The sequence below is a fragment of the Cardiocondyla obscurior genome, linkage group LG07 (assembly GCF_019399895.1).
Source record: "Cardiocondyla obscurior isolate alpha-2009 linkage group LG07, Cobs3.1, whole genome shotgun sequence".
NCBI lineage: Eukaryota > Metazoa > Arthropoda > Insecta > Hymenoptera > Formicidae > Cardiocondyla > Cardiocondyla obscurior.
The window spans coordinates 2,531,730-2,558,173 of record NC_091870.1 but is presented as its reverse complement, the minus strand read 5'-3'; the positions used below and the strand labels follow the sequence as shown (position 1 = coordinate 2,558,173).

At 41.3% G+C, this 26,444-nt stretch overlaps 1 protein-coding gene and 1 long non-coding RNA gene across 12 annotated transcripts in view; one reads left to right on the top strand and one right to left on the bottom strand.

Annotated features, from left to right (window-relative positions):
* The window catches only part of LOC139104304 (uncharacterized), a 69,289-nt gene extending 56,754 nt beyond the window's left edge, over window positions 1-12,535 (bottom strand). For 4 of the 5 annotated variants that reach the window (XR_011546011.1, XR_011546014.1, XR_011546015.1 and 1 more), the window contains exon 1: window positions 11,399-12,535. This is a non-coding gene — a long non-coding RNA (uncharacterized lncRNA). The remainder of the gene's footprint in view (window positions 1-11,398) is intronic. The other variant, XR_011546012.1, reaches the window with a different exon arrangement.
* LOC139104290 (neurotrimin) overlaps window positions 1-26,444 on the top strand; it is a 293,896-nt gene that overhangs the window by 188,729 nt on the left and 78,723 nt on the right. For all 7 annotated transcript variants that reach the window (XM_070659688.1, XM_070659687.1, XM_070659690.1 and 4 more), the window contains one exon: window positions 24,088-24,310. In XM_070659688.1, coding sequence (XP_070515789.1) covers window positions 24,088-24,310 — 223 coding nt within the window. The remainder of the gene's footprint in view (window positions 1-24,087; window positions 24,311-26,444) is intronic.

The window sequence follows — 26,444 nt, the reverse complement described above, 5'->3', positions numbered from 1 at the left end:
TCGTCCGTTAAACAGCGCGTGGAAAAATTTCCATTTAGACAAAATCCATCGCATTCATTGAAAGATCGCGTAGGGGGAAAAGTAACAGGGTACGCGTATTTCCACGTGTGTAGATATCTGCATCGTGGTACATGGCGCGATGAGCGTAGGGAATCAACTTTGCTATTCGCGCGATGCCCCGATCGCGCTCCAATAATCTTATTCACTTGTCTTCATATGTTCTGGCCGAAACCATCGAGGCATTAGTATTATGCGAGCTTCTATCTGCGAGCAATCAGCGAGCGCACGGATGTGAACTGAGCGCGCAAATGTCCGAAGTTGGGGAAAATCATGTTGGACGTTCACAATCAAAGGACGATATCCGGCGACTCGATTCGATTCGCGTTACGTTCGTTTGCGAGCACCGAAAATGATCGGAATTGCGCGGCGATTCGTCGCTGCCGCGCCCGAAACTTTCGACTTATGTTGGCGTAATTTATGAAACTTCCGCATAAACTTCATAACGGCTTTATAATTTATCAGAGGAAGTACTTCGAAAGTTGTAAGAGGATAATAATGATTTATTATAAGTATCTTATGGTTGACTTTATGGCTAACGAGGCGAGTATTAACGACTCGGTATCGCTGTCGTGATTCCCGTGACATATTTGATTTTTTTTTTCTTTTTTCTTTTTTTTTTAATGACAATAGCTTTATAAAAAGTGGCTTATAATAATGCGCCTTGAACGTATTAGTACATTAAACGTAATTGCCACTTGTAACAAGTTAAACTTCGAATACACGATAATTATACATCCGGTGACTGTGATTGTAGCTTTGAAAAATCCGTCGCGATAAAAGCTCCGCTTGCGCGAGACGTTTAAAGAATGGAGCCTTCAATTATTTCGCTCGCGGTGTCATCTAAATTCTTAGAAAACTATTCTTTTGCCTGTCGAATTTACTGTCATATCGTAACGGCGAGAATTTCACATTGATTTCTTTCATGAGCTGCGAATTCCTCGAATCCTCTCCCCCCACCGTCCCTTGGATCGATCTTACGGCTCTCATTGACGAGGAATGCGATGCTGCATCGCCAGACCGTACAAAGAAGGAACGTGAAAAAGCGGCTAGGAGGCGGCAGGTCATGTAATTGCCAGGAAATTGAACATTCCGTGGCATCTCGACGCTCGATAAATCCGCCTTGTCTGCGAAAACGTCTGCCTACGACGAAACGTGCCATCGGTTGGCAGTCAGACGATTCTATCGGCGATTTTTAGGCACGAACCCGGTCCGTCTACTTTAGAGATACTTTAAAGATATCGAGTTTAAAATCGACTACTATTTATTCTACCGTCCCGGCAGTATTTTGAGATTTAATCGAAAAGACAAATTAAGAAGGTATTACTTTAGGTACTTTTATCGGGACTTCTAAATTACGAAAACTATCGTTGATGTAAGAATTTTTTTTAACTTAGTTACGGAATTTAATAAATTAATGATAATATTATGCAATATATATATTTTTTTTGTACCAAGTTAATTTATAAACAAAACTTATAACGCAGTCACGTATGTTATTTTGTAACTGTAATATTTCTCCCTCGAAAATATCAAGTTTGTTAATCTTTATCTTACAACAACAAAGAGTCCGTCGTGATTCCCTGGAGAATTCTCCACGGTATCGAAGTTGAACTGCCCCCGCGGAGGTAAGGAGAACCGAAAATAAACGTCGTTATTTCGAAGCGTTGCAAACTTTGAGATATTTTTATCGATCGAAAGTAACGGATGTAATATCTCGATCCATCTGCGAAATCTCATCGAATCACCCGCCGGAAATTGGCGCGACGGGACGGCTTGTAGGCTTCGTCAAATTGTATCGGGGCCGTCGATCGATATTAATCGCGAAGTCGGGTAATGAACACGGTGAGGATTTAATAAGCCGTGGCGAATAGGCGTCGAATAAAATTGGCAGAGGCGCGGATGAGAAAGGCGATTAGGAGCGGAATGAGCCGAGAGGCCAAGACGGCCGATAACAGGCGCGTAACGGAGAACAAAGTGCATAAAGTAGGTCGTGAGACGAGAAGGGTCGGGAAGGTCGCTATCGCGTGTCATGCATATCTTCAACTATTCGAAGAACCGAGGTCCGCCGGAAGCAATAAAGTTTCATTACGATTCCGGACGCGTCGTCCGTTCGTTGAACGCGGATAAGAAAATCTGGTTACGCTAAGCGCACGGTTTTACCGGCGATCCAATTCTCTTTGACTCTGAAGAACGTATGCCAAATTGCTTTTAGCACAACTGTCAACGCGCGGACGTACGCGTTTTCCAGAATTGCGTACATCACGCTTCGCGTATACTCGTTTGCGAGTCGACCTTATTCCCTTGAATCATCTCGTTTCACGATGATTCGGATTTGTTAATTTTATCCCCGACGCATAAAAAGGAAAAAAAAGGAAAATTTAAAAAAATGTAAATTAATTCTTGAACTCTCGTGAATAATATGCATTCGGCCATTTAATTTACTGTGACGATCTCTACGTTGTGAATAACGCAGCTTAAATAAACTGCACTGAAAAGAATTTGTACTAAAAAAAAAAAAAATCTGAAAAATATATATGCATATAAAAAATAAAAAAAGAAAGGAGGTTTCATCGTGTCGTTAGCTCGAAAAATTAATTTACCTCGCTTGCGAAAAATCACGTCGTATTTTGTACGCGTCATATTTGCCGGTCGAGTAGGATTGCCCGAGCGCGCTTCTTCTGATCGTCAGAGCGGAACGTAGTCGGGCCCTATACTTAGATACGCTGCGCACCCAGTTGGAAATGGGATCTGCGGAACGGCATCTAACCGAAAGGGATCCCGCCGGATAATCCCGCAGTTGGCTTCCGGTAGACGTCTCCGTCGTATCGGGTCAAATCAGATCCTTTCAGGAACGTATTTCGTACAGAGCAAAGAGAGTAAGAGAAGGGAAAACTGCGGAAGAAAGCGTGGCGCGCGTAGAGGCGTTCGTGGACGACTAGGTGATGTCACGGCCAACCGAAGAGGACTGAAAGTGAACTGAGAAGAAAGCGGCTAGATCTATTCTCGGGACAGATGATCCGGCGGGGTTGCGACTCTTCGCGAGAACGGGTGGAGTAACGGCCGGACGCATTTCGGGAGACAAATGAGGGACGCCCGGGGTAGCAAGGGGGAGGGAAAAGGAACGAAAAGAGAAGAGAAATAAGATACCTTGAAAGGTTTTCCCGTCTAGCAATTAGGCAACTGCTTGATCTCACACCTTTTTAGATTCCTTCGCTCGTCGTGCGGTTAGTTATTTTTTATTTGTTGTGCACGTTTTTTGGTTTTCTTTTTTGGTTTTTTTTTTTTTTTTTTTTTTATTAACGTTTACCATCGCGAAAAGACGTTTCTCGCTAACGTAATTTTTATAAAAGATGTAGCGTTACAACCACATTTATAAGATTTTTTTGTAAGTTATGGAACTTGGCGATTACGCGATTGCTCATTAACTTTATTAATTAAGTAACTTTTCTACGAGAAACACTTAATCTTGTGTTAAAAAAAAAGAAAAGTTAATTTATATTTCGTCTTATTATGTTAAAGTAAGAAAGAACTGCATTTATTTCGTTGCTGAATATTGGTCGAAAAATTTATTATTACGTTTAACAATGAAAGAACGGTGGGAAATGTAAAACTTCACTCAATGTAAAAAAGTTAATGAGTTGCTAAATTATCGAGTCAACGCGACGACGAATTAATTAACGCAAAACACGAACGTCGCGATACTGCCCGGACTTAGCCGAGGCAAATGACAAATTAATTTTTAGCAGTTAACTCTAGATGGGTGGCTTCTGAAAAAGTAACATAGTCAGAAAGCTTGGCGGGTGGATTCTCTTTGTCCAGCGGCGGGTTTTCGGGTGAAAGAAACGAGCGAATGTCACAAAGACGGATAGAGCGAAAGAAAGAAAGACGAAGAATGAGGAACAGAAAGAAAAGTGAACGCTGAAGCTTCCGACGTTTTTCTGAGCGGCAATTAGACACCTTCCCGACCTCCTATGAGCCATTTTCGAGTATCTGGGGCTCGTTCTTTTGAAGCTCACGCTGTTTCTCCTGCGCGACACGAATCTTCGCGATAAAGTCCCGTATTTGTATTAGAGAAAGAAAAAAAAATATATATATATATATATAATGTGTCATCGCAATCTACGTATATGTATTAAATTAATAATTATATATTATTTTAAATTAAATAGTGTCTAATATTGAAGAGACGTCTGCTTATGTGATGTAACGGCATCTTCGCGAAATAAATGATTAAACAGCGATAGATACGTGAAACACTCAACGTCACTGATTACGGCTGTCTTATGAGTCTGGTGTCCTTTTATGAAGGATCTCGTTAAAAGCTCAGGAAATGCATCAAAGCGTGCCGGGGACGGTTGCAGGCCGTGCTCGCGGGCGGCCAAAGGCACCGCTTAAAGAGCTCAAAAAAAAAAAGAAAAAAAAAGGAAAAAAAAAAAGCGCCAAGCGCGGCGTAACCACGTGTACTTCTTAATGGCTGCGCAAGGAAATCGCTGCATTGAGGGTGGCGCACTCCCGAGTGCTACGTTAAAACGAGGTCAGAGGAGTGACGGTATGCAAACGCGACTCGCTTCGTCTGCGCGGAGTGCACGAAGGAATAGAAAACGAGAAAAAAAGAGAAAGAGAGAAAGAGAGAGAGAGAGAGAAGACGAAAGAGGGAAAGTGGCGGAGAGGGCAGCATTAAGTTCGAAATCTTCTTGCGAAGGAACGCCGTGACTGCGGAAGGCGAGGACGTTAAAACTAATTGGATTTTCGCGTCCGTAACGAGTTTTTTCGCCGATAATTCCGACCTTTTTTCTTTTTGCGGACGATCGTTAAAGCCGGAACGTCGCCATTCGAGGAGGCGTCTTTATAACCGCTTCAGATCGATCGCCGTACTTTCGTCGAACATCCCCGATGGGCGTCTGTAATAGAATGAAGACCGGAACTGGAGCATTTATACGAATGGACATCAAAGCATTTCGCACGGTCAATGCACTATCAATGCGGGGGACTCGCGATTCATTCTCTAATCGGCTAATTCGTACAACGTACGTACGTACGTACACTTATACAGACGCTCATCGTTGTATTAAAACACTTTTAATTAGCAATTTAATACGCTGAGGGAGAAGTGTGTATTTTATTATTCGTCGCGATGTTTAATTTCGAGTCCGTTTTAAATTGCAATAAGAGAAAAACGGACGAGGCGAAGGAACGTTTTCAATGCGTCACAAGCATGTAGTGTAAAAAAAAATTAAAAAGCAATGCACTTAATTAGCTTTCCTGGTTGACGAGGAAATTAGTAATTAATAAGTTAAATTTATTGCAATCGTATTAATTAGGAAATACCCTTTTGCACGTGCGAGCAGAAAAGGCCGTCGTTCCGAGTCCCCGCTGATCGATTCGGGCGACGATTCTCATGTTACACGATCTGTAACCGCGCAAAAAACGCTGGTGACTTTTTCAGGCCAATCCTGCTAACGAGTCGGCGACCGTCTCGTTGGAATTATTAGTGACTCTCTCGACTTAATGTTCCCCGCGAAATCCGTATTCCGCGCCTTCTTTTTCTCGTCACGTTCAATTTTTCTGATTTGTCGCTCGTCTCGTAAAAAAAAAATCTGTACTTTTATTTATTTCCTGTCTTAAAAAAGCCGTGTCAGATCGAATCGCTTGGCTCACTTCGTGCCGCGTACTTTTATTTTCATTACTTTTAATATTTATTTTATCAGTTTTAAATAATTTTTTATTAATTATATCCTTATTACGCAATATATATTACGCATCTTGCGCGAGGCAATGAACGGATGCCGCGCGCGCGAGCCGCCGAAATTGCCGTAGGAGTCCCGCGATTGTCGTAGGTCGCGTCGCGATCAGCGGGCTGAGTCGGGCAATGCCCTCGCACCGCGCGCGCGAGACACGCACACGGCCATACGGCCCGCTGCTCGGTCGCTGGCCGAGGCACGAGAGTAGGGACAACGCGGAGAGTAGATCGCCCTCGCGTCAACTGATCTCTGCCTCCATCTGCTGCTCGATCGGGCAAGTCGGGCATCATGCCCGATGCGAATACCGCACGCGCGAGACACGACACGCCGCGGCCGCTACGCAGACGCGACAAACGAAGAACGCGTACGGCATGCACCCGAAAATTCCGTGACCGTAATTCGTTGTTGAAAATGATTAAATCTGAAACAGTTTTTTTTTTACGTAGAAGAAACACGAGTAAATGACGCGCTTCGTAATATCTGTTGAACTACATCAAATATTTTATGTTACAAAATATCGATAAAGACAAGTATTTATTTTCGCGATGTACGTATATATTTAAAAAGTTAATAATGAAAGGAAATTAAGAGCACGGGATGCATGAGAAAATTAAAGCGGGAGGTAATGACTTCGATCGTATCCATCTCGTAGCGAGCGAGGTGTCAGTATTTCCCTCGAGGACTCAAATGTCACGTTGGCCGTGTAGAGATGCGCGACTCCTATGAACGGATCAATTAGAGACGCAAGTGGAATATTAATGATGCCCGCACTTAATTACGTCTCGCAGAGAGATTTGCACGAAACCCCGCTCGCTACACATCGAACCGCACCCTTTGCAGTCAGTTTTGGAACATATGGCGATAGATTTGAATTTGTACTTGCTGCTTGAAACATCGTTACGTGCACGTGTTCAGGTTTCAACCCCTATGATAGTAAACTAATACGCGCCGAGGTACCATAAAATTTGAATGTAAAATACTACGGATTATTTTGTGAAAACATCGCGACGCGCTGCACGATAAATAGGTCTCGGTAAATATTTGAAATAGAATTACTTACCCACATACGTTTCGCGAATTTTATAATCGCGTTTGACTCGAATAAAATCGCGCTCGGAATGCGAATCGAGAAATTCATTACAGTCCGCCTAGATTTATTCGTACTTGCGTTTGATCGTCGCAAAGCAACGCACAGATGTTGTAATCCGGGAAAACGTCGGGGGTAAATTACCGCGGCACGATTTTCGGCTATAAATCAGGCCGAGTGCGTTCCATGGCGAGGCAGCCAACTGATTCCGTCTTAACGAATAATTTACGACAACTGTTTTCACCCGGTAGCCGACCGAGATACCGCCATACGTTCGTAGTTTTACATCGCTTTTAAGGCAGATAGGACCGCACGCGGTTGAGAATTTTATGCCACTGATTTTAAAAGCTGATTACAAGATTAGGTACATTAGTGAACGATTAAGAGAACTCTGTTTCTGTAGTTTATAATTAGATAAATAGTATAATTATTATGTTTTAAAAATTATCTTTTAAAAATTAAAATGCATACAAATATTTTTAATTATTATATAATTTTAAACGAAAGTGGTTATTTTATTTTGTTGTTTGTTTTAATTTTTCTTCCGTTTATTAATTCTCTATCTAAACAAAGGCATATTGTTATTCTCATTTTTTTATATTTTTTTTTTTTTTTTTTATTCAGAAAGACGAACGTGGTCTCTTTCTCTCGCAACGAAAAACCGCCACTTCTTTTAGACAGTAAATTGTGAGCGAAATTCCGAGGGCAATTCCGAATCTAGGTCGTCTATTTCCAAAAGCCGCCACCTCTGGAGATTGGCATTTTTCAGGAGGTGAGAAAAGCGTGTAAATTGACCGATAAGTTTCGCCTCGAGGATTCCATGACGATGACACACCGAATTCTCTATTATATTTTCTTGATTCGAAATGACGTATTCTTTTGAAACGACTGACGATCTTTTCAAGCAGTAATTTTTGAAAAAACTTTCAGATTTCAAATAAATCCATTTAAAAAAAAACGTGTATTTCATAAAAAAAAAAATAAACTTGCTATCCACAGATACTAAACTAGGTATTGAATCAGTTGATTAAAAAATATTTTCAACTCGATTTAGTTCGAAAATATATTTTTATATATATATATATATATTTTTTTTTTTTAAATAGATCATCAGTTTAAATTTCGCGAGTTCTCGGACGGCTGTCGAACAACGCCGCTCGTATACCGGCATCCCTTACCGTCTTCGTGCTTTCTTAGAATCTCGGATCTGATGTGAACGTGAAAACTGTCAAACGATTCCTTGCTCCTACTACCGACGCGTCTGCTTGGCGTCGCGGAACAGCTGCTCGTGAGAAAATTGGAAAGCATTTGCCCACGAATTTCTCCTTTATTTTCCATCTTGAATCCTGCACCGAATCTTCTTTCGCTATTTGAATCTCCAAGTCGCATGACGTGCAACAGAAGGCTCGACATTACTGCGGAGTCATGCAAAATTCTAAAAAGGCGCATTCTAATCTGGCTCGCTCCGATTAATGAGAGGAAACAATAGCGCGCAGCAGAGATGCATTCCATATTATTTGCACTCGATACAGAGCGAGAACCCGTTTCCTCAAAAATTTACGAAAATATCTTACTATTAAATGGACGATTTTCATTGAATTGTTTATTAGTGGAATGGAAGATATTTTATTTGATGTTTACGTGCCGCGGAATAATTCTTTTTGCGCAATTGTACCGTGCGAGATATGCGCCGAGCTTTTCTTTGATGTAGAATTTCCTATCACGGTAAAAACTCCAATTTACTCAAAATGTCGAGACGTCGCTGGAGAACAGATTAAATATAAAGACGCATAAATAGCCGGATGAATGGATAAAGAAAGCGAAAAACGGAGAGCAGAAACAGAGGAGAGAGAGAGAGAGAGATAGAGAGATACGTGGCTCTTTTTCAACGAATCTGTCGCCTGACGGGGAGGGAAAACAGCTGCTCCATAGAAGAATCTACGTTGCTACGCGTGGGATTGAGAAAGACGAACGAGAACGAGAGCGCGGATGCAGACGTTCTCTCGAATGCTCGCGAAGCAAAAACCAATAATGCAAAAGCCAATATTCTCGCGAATTTCGGTGGCGGTGATTTATCGCCGCGCCTAGTCGGAATTCTTATGAGACGTCCCGAGATACGACGTACCCTCCCCCTGTCCTCGTCCCCCCCCCCTCCTTTCTTTTTCGTTGGTCTAATCGAGGACACTTGACGAAGAACTCGAGGGGTCTCGAAAGTCTCAGGATGCGATTGACAAGACAGACGCTCGCCTTTCGCGTTTCACGATCCACTTTCCCCTTATTCCTCTTACCCCCGATAAGTACTAAAGAGAATACGAGACCCGGTAAGAAGAAAACGATAAACTGCATCCCTTCGCGGTAATATCGACAACATAAGAACCATCAAGGTTGCGCGACGTTTACGGCCGCCTTACCGTTTCAAATTTAACGCCCGCGGATCGTTTTATCGAGGCACTCGGCCGTCTTCCCTGTGAAACTTTCGGCCTGAAAATTCGCGCTGGTGCTTAAATGCCGACGTTTTCGCGTTTCAACCAGGCAAGCGAAAACGTCGCCTTTCTCGCCAAGAGATTCCGCTTTACCTCTGAGATCATAATTTCTTATTCGCGCTGCGTGCATTTCCGCGCGCCTAGTCTCCTTATGGGAATACTCATCCCTCGCCCATTTTCTCTTTGTATACCATTCCTGTTATAATCGTGCACCTGCGCTTTCTCTCTCTCTCTCTTTTTCTCTCTCTGTTCGTTGCACGATTAAAATACGTACGAGGTCAAAGATCGGAGCAGTCTGCTTTTCACTGAGTGGACCATATACGTGGCAAGTTGTGGGAGAAATAAAATAAATGTCAGTATCGTGAGGGAAATAACAATCAGATCAATCGATCAAAATCACGTAATGTTTTTTTTTATTTATTTTTTTTGCTAACTTCAAAAAAAAAAAAAAAAAGTCATTGGTATTCTATTCGACGCCAGACGCGAACGCATCTCCGATTTCTTCATTCTTTAACGTGAATCGACAAATCCCGTTGCGCCGGCACGACTAATCGTTATCTTTCCTAGTCTATGAATATCAATTATTTTAAAAATCGTCGACTCATTCTGCAACGTGTCCCAGTAATTTTCAATAACGTGTCAGTAAATTTAAATTAAAATTTATAATAATATCTCTCGCGCGACGAATAGCGGGATTCTTTGAATAATGCAATCACTTCATTATCCTATATTGTTGGAAATTCGATCTATTTGTAAACGCGTTAATCACGTGTACATTATGTGTCGAGTGGTAAATCTGTATAAATCCAATTCGATGCGACATCAGTGCCCTTTAGAAACAATTGCACTATTTGCAAGAATAGAGAGAGAGAGACAGACAGACAGAGAAAGAGAGAGAGAGAGAAGGGAGCGAAATACTACATGGATATTAATTCAGATGCGCACGGATAATCATCAACATGATTACGACGGCGCACAGTTAACGGTTCTGCGAAAATAAACGGATAATTTTCATGCACGCGAGGATGCTCCCGGTACTTATTTTTATAACGTGTAAGGAACTCTGTGCAATGAATAGCGCAGTATAATAATAATACGGAGATTATTGATCAACCATCTTCACTTTATGCCGTATATTTTAAAAATAAAACAAGCTTGCGCTACCCTATTCTTGGGTTTATGACCGCCGTTAAAAATATTAATTTTTACGAGCGAGTTTATTCAAAGTAAGTCGATGTGTTTACCGTCTACCCGATAATTGTGCGAATGGCAAATATAAAATTTATAAATATGCGCACGTGTACCACTATTTTTTTTATAGTCTGCGATGACATCATTTATATATATACATGTATATATATTTTTTTTATTTTTTATTTTTATTTTTATTTTTTTTTTTAAATATTCTTATGATTATTTCTCGATATTTTATTTGGTTCTTTTTAGAATTGATCGTGTGAAATAATTGAATTAATCGTTATCGCGTACTGTATTTAAAAGAGCTCTGAATTACTTATCAGCGTTATTGGAAACACGATTTACATTAAACAGAACGATAAATTAATATCCACGTATTTAGTCGAAAATGTACTCCTCATTTGGTCTCGATATATGGATTACAAGGCGCGCAACACCGTCGCACCGAGAACTCTAACTATTAAGACGCATTACGACCTAGCATCAAAGTACTTTGCGAAACGACGCGGTGACTGCCGACGGGATGCACTTGAAGCTGACATCAGAAATCTGGTTTACGTACACCAGGCACTCCAATTCGACGTTTATATCTAGCGGCCACGCTTTTGCGGTAGGAGAAATGCCTAATATGTGCACAAACGACGAGCTACGAAAAGATCAGCGAACCGAAACCGAGTGCACTTCTGCCAATTTTCCACACGCATTAACCAATTTCTTTCCTTTTTCTCAGCCGACTCGGTTTACCAAATAATTATATTAGACTCGTTTTTTGCGTTACAAATTAAGTTGCAATTCTTTTTTTACGAGAAAAACAAAATCATGCGACTTACCAATCTGCATGAGCTTCAGCGGAGTTGTAGATTTCTGCCGGTGACTGTAACATAAAATAAAACATATTAATGTAGACATTTTAGTATTTTAATTAATGTAAAGGTAAGGCTTTTTTTTTTAAAGATTTTCTAAAAACAAAAAAATTTATATTTACCTAAAAGTTGCTCCGCCGATGCAGGATGCCCATCCTGAGCCTGCTCCTCCTCTCAGTTGGGACGTGTCGAGCCATCCTTCCGCGCACTGGAAACTCGCGAACGCGCCCGGGTGAAGTTACAATGACTAAGCAATATCGTCCGTTATATTTCGGCACTCCCGCAAAAAGATTTAATTGTAAAAAAAAAAAACGCCCGACAACTAGCGATACTTCCGAAGCGACCGACGAACCGCCGGCGGTTCGTGTAATCTAATATCGGCGTGCGGCACTTTAATTTATCACTGATCGATGCGATGCAGCGGAGTTTCTCTTGATCTGTAACAAAGAAATAAAACAATTATATTATAGACGCATATCTAATTAAGTTAAGAAATTAAGTTATCAAAAAACTGAAGCAATTAATTTCGAAGGAAAATTAATGCTTACCTTGGGGTTGCTCCGCCGGTGCAGGATACCCTTCCTGGGCCTCCTCCTCCTCTCAGGATGTCTGCTGGTCCTCCTTCAATAGTAGAGTATCTGAAACAGAAAAAATTGCAGTTAATATTCTGTTCTATTCTGTTCTGTTCTAGCGCGCACCGTATATACTCGCTACAAATAAACGTTAAAATGTTTAGAAAATCGACAAAAACGTTTTCGTACTATTATTCCTCGATAACGAATGCATTAATACGTACAGCAGAGTATAATTATAATTACGTACACACAAGTTAGTTATTGTATTGTATAAAATAACAGTCTTCGCCCTTATTAGTTGTTTTAAGAATATAACGTATGTTTACTGAACAATGTACATCGGATATCGAGAGTTGGAAGTTTCGAGCGCTTAACGGCCATTCATGTTTTAATTCGCGGTTCGATTTTCCATAATTCAACATGACCTCCCTCCTTTCCCCCCCCCCTCCCATTTGATTTATGCATACACATGAACACACATTGCCTCTACAGTTTTACGCCTGCGTTCAACGCTGGCTCTGCCATGTCCCAAGTGAGCGTAAATATCGCGAAAGAACGGAATGCAATGCGACTCACGTATCCGAATACCTCGTACGTAAACGATAAATATTTGCTGGCGGAAGGCTCCACGAACTAAAGACCGATGACACGACGACGCTTTATATTACATCGACCTATTTTATACATCCCACGCTGCACGCGAAAAGGAACAGGTTGGTTGAGTGGCAAAACTTTTCGCGACTCTGTGCTCTCGTACAGAACAAACATACAAACGTATGTGTAAAAATCTATCCTTCCCTGTACAATTTATTTAGCAACTTTATTATTAAAATGAAAGCTGTATACTAAAAGAAAAAGGAACAAAATACAGGAGGAATAGAAAATATTTTATAAAGGTACATTATTTCACGTGAAATAAATTTTTCTAAAAAAAAATTTTTTTTGTTTTATAAATACATACATATATATATATATATATATATATATATATATATATATATATATATATATATATATATATGCAAAGGAAAAAAAAAAAAAGAAAAAAGTAATTGAAATTTTATTTAACACGGCGTGTTTATTTTTTAACGTCAATGAGGGAAACAAAGAGGCACGTGTTGGTCGTGCTCAGATGGAGTAGTAACAAACGAAGAGAACAGACAGAGAGAGAAAGAGGGAGTTTCAGCAACCAAGAAGCGGTATTATTCGCGCTACGTGCGCTTGGCTTCTCAAAAGTTCGATTACGTTGAGTCATTACGGTGCTGCAAGGCTTCCGCCACTTTATTCGCCGAGTGACCGCCGAATCCTTTTGCGGCGGTCCGCGCGGGACTATCGATCAATCCGCATTTCCATTCTGCCTCAACGCGACCGAAGCGAAAAACGGGATAAGAGAAGGGGGTGAAAAGACGCCGCGGGTTGAATACCAAGTAGTTTTCGGTTACAATTTGCGGCTTCAAGTACATCGACCGGCGTCCCCCATGCCCCCCGTACGATTATCTCCTATCCTCGTGCGCTCCTTTTCTTTCAATTCCATTCTCTTGCCAGTTACCTTTTTGATCGTGCATTTCTTGGCGACGACTATAATACCTTTCTGATGTTTCTTTTGTACGACTGGACGACGGCGGTACAATTGCATCGCCTTGCGGCAGGCCGGTGTAATATGCATAATGCAATAACAGACGGGGGCCGGGGGTGAAATGCAGATAAAGAAGTCACGTCAGTGAAAGAACGAAGGATGTGGAGGCAAACGTAATTTTTTTTTTTCGGGTCTACCTTGATTAACGCGCTACCTCGCATAAAATTGCACGTCACTCGAGAAAAGGGCGTTACCTACGTTTTACTTCGGCCAAATAATTGCGCAAAACGTGATATTATTGCAGAGCACGAGATATATATATATATATATACATTTATAATTAACTTGCGAGCTTGTAGAAATGGAGATGCCTGCCGAGAAATAAATTTCTGAAGGATGGTGCAAAATTAAACATAATTTTAATTATTTTTACGCTGATATTTTGCAAAATTGCACCCGTGAACGTGCAACGCGCAAATATCACGAACGATCGCCAGTATTAATCTCGTTGGTCTGGTGTTAGTTAGCCTTGCGTAACACGTTCGCGTTAAACTTTTTTTCCGCGGTTTTCGCCCTTTCTCTTTCCCTCTTTTCGTCCGGTCAGATTGCAGTAGCAACATCTTTACTTTCAGTCGCTTGTCATTGTTTCGTGCGCGCGTATATGTGCATGAGCGGTCTGGTACGAAACGTCGCGGAAATATATCCGTGAGGGTTGAAGGCACGCGAACGTTCGCGGTGGAATTTTGCGCTCGTGGAACGCTTCCCGATGTTGGCGAATCTGGACCAAATAGCACAGCAAACTTTTCTACGCTTTCGTAACTGCTACAGATATAAAATCTCAAAGATACCTTCCATTCGGAGTAACGGGATAACGTTCCTTTGCAATCTCTTGTGGACAATTCCGAAGCTATCCCGCAGTTGAAAATGATAACGCGCAAAGCCAATCCTCAAAGGCCAAAACTCTCGCTGCTTTATTTTTTTTTCTCTCTCTCTTTCTTTTTTTTTTTTTTTTTAAATTGTAAAAAGCACAAATGACAAAGACAAACGCGGCAATAAATTAGTTCAATATTATCACTGTTTTATTATTATTAATTTTATCATCTGACAAAATTAATTTATATTATTAAAAACAGAAGGGAAACAATTTTGTGCTGTGTTACAATGTTTTCGATAATTGTTTGCCGAGGTTTAACATTTCCGATATCGAATTTCTATTAAGTTTCTTTGCGCGTTTTTAGTTAAAACGTCCAATCGCCTGGATTTCTGGACGGTGCATTCCCGGACAATGGAAAGCGCGTTGCAAGTCCGCGGGTGCACACGTTGGGTATACAAAGCTGAAAGAATTCGCTGAGAGAAGGAACAATACCACGAACACCTAACCAAAATTTGATCCCTCGCAAGGGTAAGCAGGGATAAATCGGCGATGGCGACCGACTCTTAAGAATCGAATTTCCCATACGCGTCGGGCGGAACGTTTACTCTGAGCGCTGGGGACCGAGAGAGCGAAGGGGACGAAAACCGGGGTGAAATTTGAGTTTTCCCAGAGGAGCCGAGAAAGCGAAGGAGCTTCTTCCACGGCTGGCGGGACACCGTAAAAGACTGTAGCGAGCAGCACGGCACGAAGACGAATGGTTAACCGATAGAACGCGGTAGACAAACTAGTTCGCGATACGCAACCCTCCCTCGAGTCGCCATTGCTTCCACCCTACGTCTCTGTCCTCGTTTCCTCGCCGACGAGAGAGCGCCGTGCGATTTCCCCGACGGCGGCGTGCAACCGCGACTTTAACCCTCCGATTCAAGAGCCGGGACAGAATTAATACCCGACCAATTCTCCGACCTGGATATTCTAATCTCCGCGAAAAGAAAGGAGTCAACAATTTAATGGATAAATTTATTACTTCCTTGTTTACTTCCCTTCGCCTTTTAATTAACCTGAACTTTGAAGGATCTAAAATATATTTAGTTCGTTTTTTTTTTTTTTTTCTTTTTCTTTTTTGTTCTTTCCAATATCCTATTTTGATATTTTATTGTATTGCCCGTGAACATTTCTAACCATTTTGACTATAAAATACAAACATAAAGTGCGTACGTGCGTGAATGCTTATTCTCAAGCTCGTTTCATGCAGGCGCATTGCTGTGCGTTGAAAGTCGTTTCGTTGGAATGAAAATAGTCTCCGGAAAGTCGTTGTAGACGTGAAGGCGCGGTTACGGACGCTTTTGCTTTGGCGACACTTTGGACAGCGAAACTTGTCGTAATAATACAACTTTTCTACGTGCCACGAGTTAAGGGATTTTTTTTCCCTCCCCCCCCTTTTCTTTTTGTTGTAAAAAGGAACTCACGTAAACGATGGTGGCACATGAAAGCACCAGTTCTATCAACTACTTCTTCAAAACGCAGGTAATTAACGAAGTTTTCTTCCTCCCCCTCAAAAAAAAAAAAAAACAGAATTGCAAATAACATTTGCTCGGCCTTCGTTATAATTAATGAAAAATATTACTCGACGAAACATATTTAACAAAATCGTTATTACACTATTCGTAAAAATTTTATTTCAAGTTATTATTTTATTATAGAAAGGTTCTCCATTAATCGCGCATAATTACACCTGTCGTTCTTTTAAAAGTTTTCATAAATTGATTAAAGAGCTAATTTATTATTTATTACAATTAATTATTTCCGCTTTTGAAATTTTTACACGAGACACGCTTAATAGCACGTTTAGTTATTATGCACGATGGTAAGCTTAATTGTGAACTTTGAATTAATCGATTGAATACAGGTAACAGAGGACGTGTCCTTTGACCTTTCGCATCCGCAATGCACACCGCATTCGCAAATGGGATCAAATTAACCTCGTCCATCCTACGGGATGTAAAAGCGCGATGACTTGGGAACTGTCTGCCATCAAGCATTTATACGCTACTCAATAGGCCGCACTTGAAAACGATAATTGCTAATTGAACCTGTCGTGTGATCAAGTATTCAAGTTCCCGAAGTGAGAACTTGCTTCCCGCGAATAATTATGCCATTTCAATTTCTGTCGCGCAGGGCCCTCGGATATATCGGTTTCCGCAAAGTCCTATCGATATTACGATTTATTACGGGAAACGTTAGACGTTTCCTTTTCAATTTCCCTTAATTATTTCTGTTTCGCGTAATTTTTTCTTTTCCGAAATCCTTCCCTCCGTTCGCGAAAACGTCGACTTCGTATTCGTCAAGAGCGCCGCTGAAATATTCCTCGATCTAGGGCAGCCTGTATAATTAATTGAAGCACGAAGTTCATTCGGGATTTACTTTGCGGATCGGAAAAATCGTGTCGGGGAACGACTTCATCTCGCGGCTGTGCTTAAATACGCCGCGGCGAGAAAAATGATTGAGTCACTGATGTTCGCGCGGTAATTAACAGCGCCGGGCTTAATTAAGTATCGGCGGTGGTGATGCTCGTAGGGCAGTCATGAAACGTCAAGCCCGTGTTCGATAACGTCCATCGCCGAGTCGATACAATATACCGGAAGCTGGCGCGGGGGAGGGCACGCGGACATTATCAGTGGCTCCGGCGATTGATAAGCTACGAGCGATTTCCAGTCGGACGCTTTAGAATTCATTGAATGGAACATGCCGATTCAGCAATATTGAACACGGGAACGCAGAAGAAAGATAGAGAAAAATAGAGCCGCGCGACGCGTATCCTTCCTCTTCGTATGTACAGAACTTTATTCTTCGCGCGTCTATCTTCGCGACTATATTGGGGTGTATTTGCTTGAAAATCCGTAAATATCGGTCGAAGATATTCGAACGCGAACGTTCTCGCATTATAATCTATAAACCGGTATCGGAATTTCGCATGCGTGCCGATTTTATTCTTTCCCCTTCCCCCCTTTTGTCACAAATATCGCAATAATCGATGTGCCGTATATACGTTTCGTCGTTTCAATTATTTGCTCATTTTCTCAGTTTTGTTTCGCAGGGATTGTATTTTTACTCGCGAGTTCTAATGATGACCGACACCGGATTCATCGCATTACTGGAATATTTCGTGTCGTATCACGCGGAATTCGGCGCGCCCCGGAACGACGGGAAATTCCGAATGACTGCAGCTCTCCCATAATAGAAGTGAAATAAATATCTGCGTGCCGCCACTTCGATGATCGCCATTAAGCGACATTAAACGGCACTAAATTTATCGGGATTGTTATCGATGCATAACGTTTCATTTTTCCCCGCGACGGTATATTTAACTGTCTCTATAAAGAGCTGCACATTTTGAAAATACACTCGGCGTTATACCTCGTGTAAATTTTTCACGGCTCCACCGTTTATTTTGTTATATTACGCGCGGAAAATTCTATTTTCGCGAAAATCTCAATTTCCGCGAAACAAAATCCCGCTGAATAGAATCTCGCTGCGCCGCGGTAATAATTATAGATACCGAGTGGTAATGAGGAATTAAATATTACGAACTTTAATTGCGTCCGCACTTCTGGGTCACGCAGGAATTATATATGTGTTTATTTATACAAGGGGAAAGAGAGAAAGACTATTGCAGATAATTCTAACTTTTCGCGTTTTAATTCTCTCGCTGTACAACGCGACGATCGTTCCGTTATATTCGTCGCGAAGTTAAAAAAAAAAAAAGGAGTGGGTGAGAAAAAAGAAATCGATAGTACTTCGACATGCGGCGAAGCAAAGCAATTTTGCTCCATACGATTAAGCGCCACGTAATCTGCGCGCCCAAAATATAATTTGGCGGTCGTACTAATTATCAAAGTGGCGCTAACGAGCAATGAATTATATCTACGTATTTAGCGACTCGTAATCCGACGCGCGGCGCGGCGCGGCGTGGCGGTCCACGCCACACTTTTGTCGCGGCCCCGGCTGAAAGGCTCGTCCGATTTCCAATTTTATTGTGTGCACGCGCCGGGGAATTTCGCTGACAATGCCCTACCCCGTAAGCGTTTCTAGCGTTTATTCAGCTGTGATAGCTACGAAATTAACGTAACCTCGTTCGGCCAACTGAGTCGATTTACATGCGACCGACACGCATACATTCGCGGGCGCATATATATTTCAAAATACCAAAAAGTTGAGCGCGCAACACGCCTTCCTCGGAGCGTGTAAAACGCAGGTTAAAATATGCACAAGTGTTAAATATGCAAAAGCATATTAAACCGACCGACTCGTCTGAAATTGCGTTTGACTTATTGTTATATAAATCTTACATGCACGGCAGGACAAGAGGCATTTAAATAATTGTTAGGCAACCGACGTCAGGGAGTTCGCAGGTTTTATCAAGCGTATACCTACTTAATTATTCTTAATGAATATCCGAAAATGCGTCATATGTCTGCGTCTATTTCCGTCGAGACGTGGTCTCGCACGGTGCCTTACGATATTGATATTCGATATATGATTAAATTTACGAACGCCCTCAAAACGTGGCGTAAGAGAAAACCCTTTACACGAAAATCTGTTCTAAATATAGTAAACCAGCACGGCTCGTTCTGTGCCGCATGGTTTTTTAATAGCTCGAGCGAAAATAGGATTTCAACATACAGTTAATTGTCGTTAATAATGTGGAGCCAACCAATTCGTAACAGCTGACATTTTGCGTCGACCCAACGACCGTTTAATCCTAAAAACTCAATTAAGAGTGACGTTAAGCGCATCGGAATATCACTATGGCGGGTGAGGGTTTCGCAAGAAAATCTATCGATTAGTAGACGAAAGGGAGTAAGGTGAAACCTTATCTTCCTTGTCGTCAAGAGGCAAACGAGGAAGAGAAGCGTCTTAACGGAGAAGGCTGATGGCGCTTGAAAGTGGTTCGACACGTTCTGGTGAACTATAGGATATTGGAAATCCGTTATGCCCTTAAAGATCATTAATTGGCAGTAGTTAGCCACCTTAACTGTCAAACGAATACTCTTTCGCGACCTAAAATGTTTCAGAATATTTCGCAGTTCGAGAGAATAAAAAAAAAAGAGAAATAAGCGAGTCGTTTTGTTTCAAAAACCTGAGAATGGAATTATTTACCCTTTTTTTTTTTTTTTTTTTTTTTCGTCTAGCGTAATTTTTGTTAAAAGATCAAAGCGCAAAACGGACGTGGAGTCTCGTTTGTCGTGTGTTATCTTCGAAATCGTACAAGCGATAAAAAATGCAATAGTATAAAGTAGGGACAATGTGAACTGCGCGCGACATCGTAATCCTCGTGAGAAGCTTATCGGGCGGGACAACGCATTCGCGTGTATTGTCTGCGTCGCATTCGTCTGCACGTAGTACGGGATGCACGATGCACATCCGGTACGCGCGAATAAAACAACGCCTCTTCCTGTACCAGCCGAGTGCGACAACGGCAATTAGCGGCTCCGGCCGGCAATATGCGCATAAACCGACGAAAAATATATAGTATATATACATATATATATGTGTGTATGTATACGACAAATGCTAATATACGGCGCACTCGCGCGCCTTCTCTCCGGTGCGTCGCGACGCTGCGCTAAAAGCATGTTTTTCTCGCGTGATCATCCTATTTTGTCGCCGGTAAATATTTTTACAGAGGAACTAATCAGATCCCTTTCGAATAAACACAAAAGCTTTAACCTTATATAAATTACATATGTGTACTTGCATTTTTGCAGCTACGCGATATCTTAATTCCTACAATTTTACTCGTTAATATTAATATCAGGCCTATTTTTCTTCAAGTTAAAAAATATGCAAATAAAAAATTGCAGTATTTTTAATATCTCGTAAGATTAAATAAATAAAAAAAAAAAAAAAAAAAAACAAATTTCGAGTTTACACTCTGATAAAAATAGGCAAGGGATAATAAGCGAGTCTTTCCAAGCGTATAACGTGATAGAACCATAAGATTTCCCGGCTACTTCTGGGCTGGGATACGGCAAAAATCCCTCGCGAAAAAGAATAAAAGGGCGTCAAGTCGTTGAGAGATGGAAACAGCTTCATGGACAATTTGATCGTCATGAATGGAGATTGTCGAGATAAGATTGCGCGAGTATAGGCACAATCCCGTGGGATAAATATACGATTCGCTTCTATTGACCCTTAGGACGATTGCGTCTCAAGATAAATCTGCTCGAGATTGGTGACAGATACTATTCGCTATTACCGCGTGAATTATATTATCTACGATAATGATAGACACGAGTAACTTTAAAAATCGCAATTTTATAAAGAGAGAGAACGCGAGAGAGCAGGGATGGAAGAATAAATAAGTTACTTTCCGCCTTGTCGCGTCACGTTCTCATCTCATCCGGTAGAAAATTGGGTCAGAATCTTCTTACACAAAATTTGTTTACGCGAGATAATTGCCTGGTAATTTTCTAATCAATTCTGTCACGGGTGTAAGGCTCGTAAGAAATTCCCCGCGTTGGAAATGCTCGTTGGAAATTCGTACACACGCTATATTTAATTCGTCGGCGAAAACTAATGCGGTAATCTCGCTCGACGTCGATTCCAATAACCCGCACGTCAGGCAACATAACATCACGACGAAATGATAGATCGATCGATTTCTCATCAAACGTGGCTATATGTTCACTACTGCGGTAGATAATATTGTTTTATTTATTTACATTTTCCAGCAAGTACGATTTTTTTTTCCTGTTTCTGTTTTTTTACACTCATATTATTTAACATTCAATTATTTTGTTTAAAAGGAATAAAGGGCTGTAATTTTTGTTTATTTCTGCATTTCATATTTTTATTTTTAAATTTGCAGCTACGTTAAGTCAATTTATTATTCCACTCCAGTATCTTCCATCAATCCCGACAAATTTACCAAGAACGAAATAAATCTAACTATCTATCTGCATTTGGCAGGCTGCGAGAAAGGGAATTCGCATTAATTATATTTGCGTGGCGACAACGAGATCAGTATGCAAAGGCCAACTATGCGGTTTGGCATCAGGAACCGATGCGAGAACCCAGAAATGCTGGATTCAGAGTCAACAGTGTTTGACCTATCGTCGTGAATCCGGCGCAGCCGGAAACCCCCAACTATGGCATTTCACGTCGGCTGTGTACCGTAAATTAACAGAAAACACGGGCGTGCGATACGGCATACGCGTGACAAACGCAAAAAAAAAAAAAAAAAATTGTATTGCTATTTAAAAATTTAAAACAAGATGTTGAAATTTGATTTTCGCCCGATTGTTACCACTTTTGCCGCGATACTGACTAAATCTCTCATTTGGCTCGGTTGGAGCCGCGAGAGTAAATGTATGTTTAATTTTCATTACTTTATAAATTTTAATTAATGAAATTGATTAAACGATATTTTTTTATTACGGATAACGATATTTTAACGATATTTTTTACGCATCGGATAGTGGTTCGATTTTTTTATCTACTGCTATTATTATATTATATCGTGAGAGTAAATGTCAACTTTTGTTAAAAAGCGCTATAGTTTATTACTAAAAATTATTGTAATGTAATATATATTATACATATATAAAATAATTTTCTTTAACGTGAAAGTAAATTTTTGCGCCCTTTGTAACGTTCCGGTATAATCGACTAACTTACGACTACGGGATAGAGGGAATTATTTCTGACCAAGCTCGAATGTATCTACTTATGAGACTTTGCTTCCGCGCTATTCCATCTTTCGTCATTAGGGATAGTGGTTTCTTCATCTCCTATCCATTTCTCTCCTCTCCTTTCCTTCCTCCCGCGCCACCCCCTTTCTCCCCTCCCGCTAAGAAGGACCCTTATCTACAGACTACCTCTTCCTTATCTGCTCGGATATCACTGCAAGTTCTCGAACAAGGGACATCTTCAGGTCGCCGAAACTTCCGCGGCAACTCGTACTCGTCCGGCAGGACCCGCCGCGCGAGAGCGAGGTCCTCACGGAAACTACGGAGTGAGTTGGATAAGGATCCAGGGAAGCGAATCTCAGAGAGAACGTGTGTGTTTATATATACATATATATATATATATATATATATATATATATATATATATATGTATGTATGTATGTATGTATGTATATATATATATATATATAGACCGAAAGAGAAGGAATAGTTATAGTAGGTAGGTATATCGGTCCTCCGGAACACAAGCGATGGCGCACTTAATGAAGGACTTAGAACAGAAATTGAAGCGAGCATTAAAATTTAAGGATGCACGAAACAATGCAAGGGGATGAGCATTATCACGCGTTACGCCGCGGCGATCTCGTGCTCGTAATGTTTAACGTCACAAACTTTGAAGACTGTTCGAAACTATTATTGGGACAACCAGTACGCCAGGCTCGCCTAATTTTAACTCGATTAATTCAATTTCCTATGTATTATGTTACGTACTCTATGTTTACTTGTTCGCGTCATTAGCTGTTAATTAAAGCTTAATTAATTTTCAGTCTTTGACGTAAAATTCAGTTTTAATACCGCGGCATTCAATTTGTCCGGTGATGTCGGACGGGAATGAGCATTTCCGCGCAGAACGGCTCGCATTTTGGGGCACCTACGGTATCATATTGAAACGCATCTAAATCGTTACCGCGCGCAACGGTGCTCGTTGTACCTGTCGAGTAATGTGTATCGACCTTACTCGAAGGATGCAAATATTTACACGTCGCTGAGTCCGAGTGTCCAATTATCGCAGCTCGAGGCGTTTTATCTTGCACGCTAACTTCGCAACGATATGCAAAGCGACTCTATTAATTCCCTCCCCTATACAAGGAGGAAGGAACGCTCGCTCAGAGCGCACGCTCGAAAGTTGTATCTGATGCGGCGTCGTATATCCCGCTCACGAGTCTGAATTTAGATCTCGCGCACGCTTTGTAATTTATTCTATTACATGTGCCATTGGAAACCGCGACAGCGGTATCAGCTTACGCTGTCTCGTGCACACGCGCGTTACATCTGTCAAAAGACGGCACGGTTGGTTTGCGCAAGTGATAAATTATGCTTTCGAGGTAAACGATCGCTTTTTGCTACTTTTTTTATTTTTTTTATTTTTTTTCCCTTTAACTTCAAAATACACGGAAACAAAAATTGTATTATTTATGCATTAATTCCGATATACGTGCTTTTATTAATTTTCTTTTACATAAAAGTTTTGTTTTCTTAACGAATACTTGTTAATTTTTCTCACGCGAAATTATACGTTTTACTGGTTTTTATTTTTCTACAAAACTATTTTAGATTTATAGCTTTAAAAAGTTGATTTATTCGTGTCTCGATTACGTGCACGCGTTGAAAACTCTTGGCCGGGAGCGTGATTGAAAATCCTGACCGATATTTTGCTAATTAACAGCACGCCAAACACAAACGAACCACTAATTACATGTCCCGGTACAATGGGTAACCCTTAACCAAGCATACAAAAGATTCCAGGTGCGAACTAAGTTCAACCAGCGTAAAATGATTCGTGATTCTCGTGGGTCGGGCTTTTCTCTGTATTATTATTTCTTTTTTTATTATTTTTTTTTCCTATCCGCCTACGTTCTAAATCATCTCATTTTCCTTTGCAGATGACGTTACAAGTATCGTGGGTGCGGCACAGGGACGTTCATTTGCTCACAATTGGACGTTACACGTACACGAACGATCAGCGATTCCGAGCGATTCACAACGCCCACTCGGACGACTGGACGCTTCAAATAAAGTATCCGCAGCATCGGGACAGCGGTATATACGAGTGCCAGGTCTCCACGACGCCGCACATGAGTCATCTAGTCCATTTAAATGTAATCGGTAAGTAATTTACGTTGTCCCCGTATTCCGTACGCGGCCCAGCTGACGCGCGCGAAATGCCGGAAAGCGGAGTGCCGTTCGCGTTTCTGATTATCACCGCGCGGCAAGACGTCACGATTGCGTGTCGCGGAATAGGTTTAACTTCCTCGTAGGCGCGATATCCCGTGGCTGGGCTTCTATCAAATATTAGTATGCGGGGAGCATGCGGGAATCCCGCCTAATTACGACGGTGTACGCAACAATTAGTTAATTCTAATCTGAATCTGCCCTAGTTACGTAGCAACTGCGCGAAATTTAAGCCGAGCTTAAATTCTGGCGGGGCGCCAATTGAACACCTGGGATTGGTTGATACCGATGTTGAGCTAAGCCCTGCCCCCTCTTCTTCCAGAGATAGGGCTTTTCCATTACTGCAAAATTATCCGCGCGGACTTAAATTCGATAACGACAGCCCTCAACTTTTTCGCTCTCCTTTATCATCCGCGCCGCTCGTCGCGCCGCGAGATAAATTCGAAGAGATACGCGCCGACGTGTCGAGAAGTTCGCTCCCCCTTCCCCCCTTTACCCCTCCCTTCCCCTCCCCCCGGCCGAGTTTGCATTAGTAATTACTTGCCGATAATCGAACGCACGTACGTCAGCGCGGAACGCAAGCAATTCGCATACATCATTCGCGATGCCGGTGTACCTGATTTAATCATGCACCGGTATACTCGCTGTAAGTACGAGCGCGAAAAGAAGTTTGCCAACCGGATCGTTTGAAGAGCAAACTTTTACACCGGGCCATATCGCACGTACGGGCTCGCTACGAAAAACTTTCCGCGATCGCTTAAACGTCAGGCCGGGGAATTTATCTACCACGGCGTGCGGCGAATTGATTTAAATCGTCCCGAGGGCGGCGCGTCTTCGCGTGTTTCCTAGCGCGTTTTTTTTTTATTTTTTTACCCGGTCACGATGCGCCGTCGTCATCGTCGTCACGATCATCACGATCGAGGTCGCGAATTTTCTCTTTAACCCTCGCCGCCGAGAGGTTGCCTCTCGAAATTTCGCCTACATTAAGACGGAAGGGTCTGATCGTATTTCTCTCTTTTTCTCTCTCTTTCTCTCTCCTTTCCTCTTTCACCCGGGGCTGTTTTATTCCCCTCGGAGGAGAAACACGCGGGGCCGAAGCTCGGTGGCGAGAAGGTAGGTAAGAGAACGGGTCGTTTATCATTTCTAGCCCTGACCCTTAACGTAACGGTTGAACAAATGATCCTAAAGAGTAACGACTGTACACCACCTGCTTGCCCGAGGAGGATCGCCTCCTTCGGCGAGCATTGTACTTTTCCTTTATGGTAACGTAATTACTCATCATTCGGAAAGGGAGACAGATAACTCCGGAAGCGCTCGTTTACGGCAGATTTACAACAAATTTCAAACTCACGCTGGTAAAAATTTTCCTCCGTTTAACCGCGCGCGCGTTTTATTAACCGAATATCGCTTGTTTAATAAATAACATCGCGAGCCTGGCTCGCTAGTTCTTGCCGGAGTTCTTTTCGTTATCGCCGACACTATCATCCGATTGTGTTATTCTGCGCGATTTTTATATATAGAATTAGCGCAGAAGTGCAGAGACGATCGCAGAAAATACTCTCTTACATCGATAACTATCGGTTTTTCATGAAGCGATAACCAATAAATTTCACGACTTACCTCGTGTAATCGGATCAATGAGCTTATACGACAATCGAAAAGCAATTTAAACCACTTATATGTTTATAAAGTTATTGAAGTACTATGTTTCTTTTTTTCAGTAACAAAAAAAAAATATATATATATATATATATACAGCTTTATAAATTTCTGCCGTGAAACAGAGAAAACTTTATCTCTCCGTTAAATTATACTAAAACGTTGTTAAACAGTCTTCGTTAACTTTGCTGCACTTTATCGTTATCTTTACATATGAATTAGCATTATCTGCGATAATTATGAAAAAAAGTATTTTCTTTGTAAAGGGATTAAAGTTTTTATATCTTACTCTTATCGTTAATGAATTATCAAAGCGGTAATTAGTATTTTTTTTTCTCTTTCTTTCTTTTTTTAGTTTTTTTTTACAAAGAATAGATATAAAACTGCTGCAAGAATTCTTAGTTAAAGT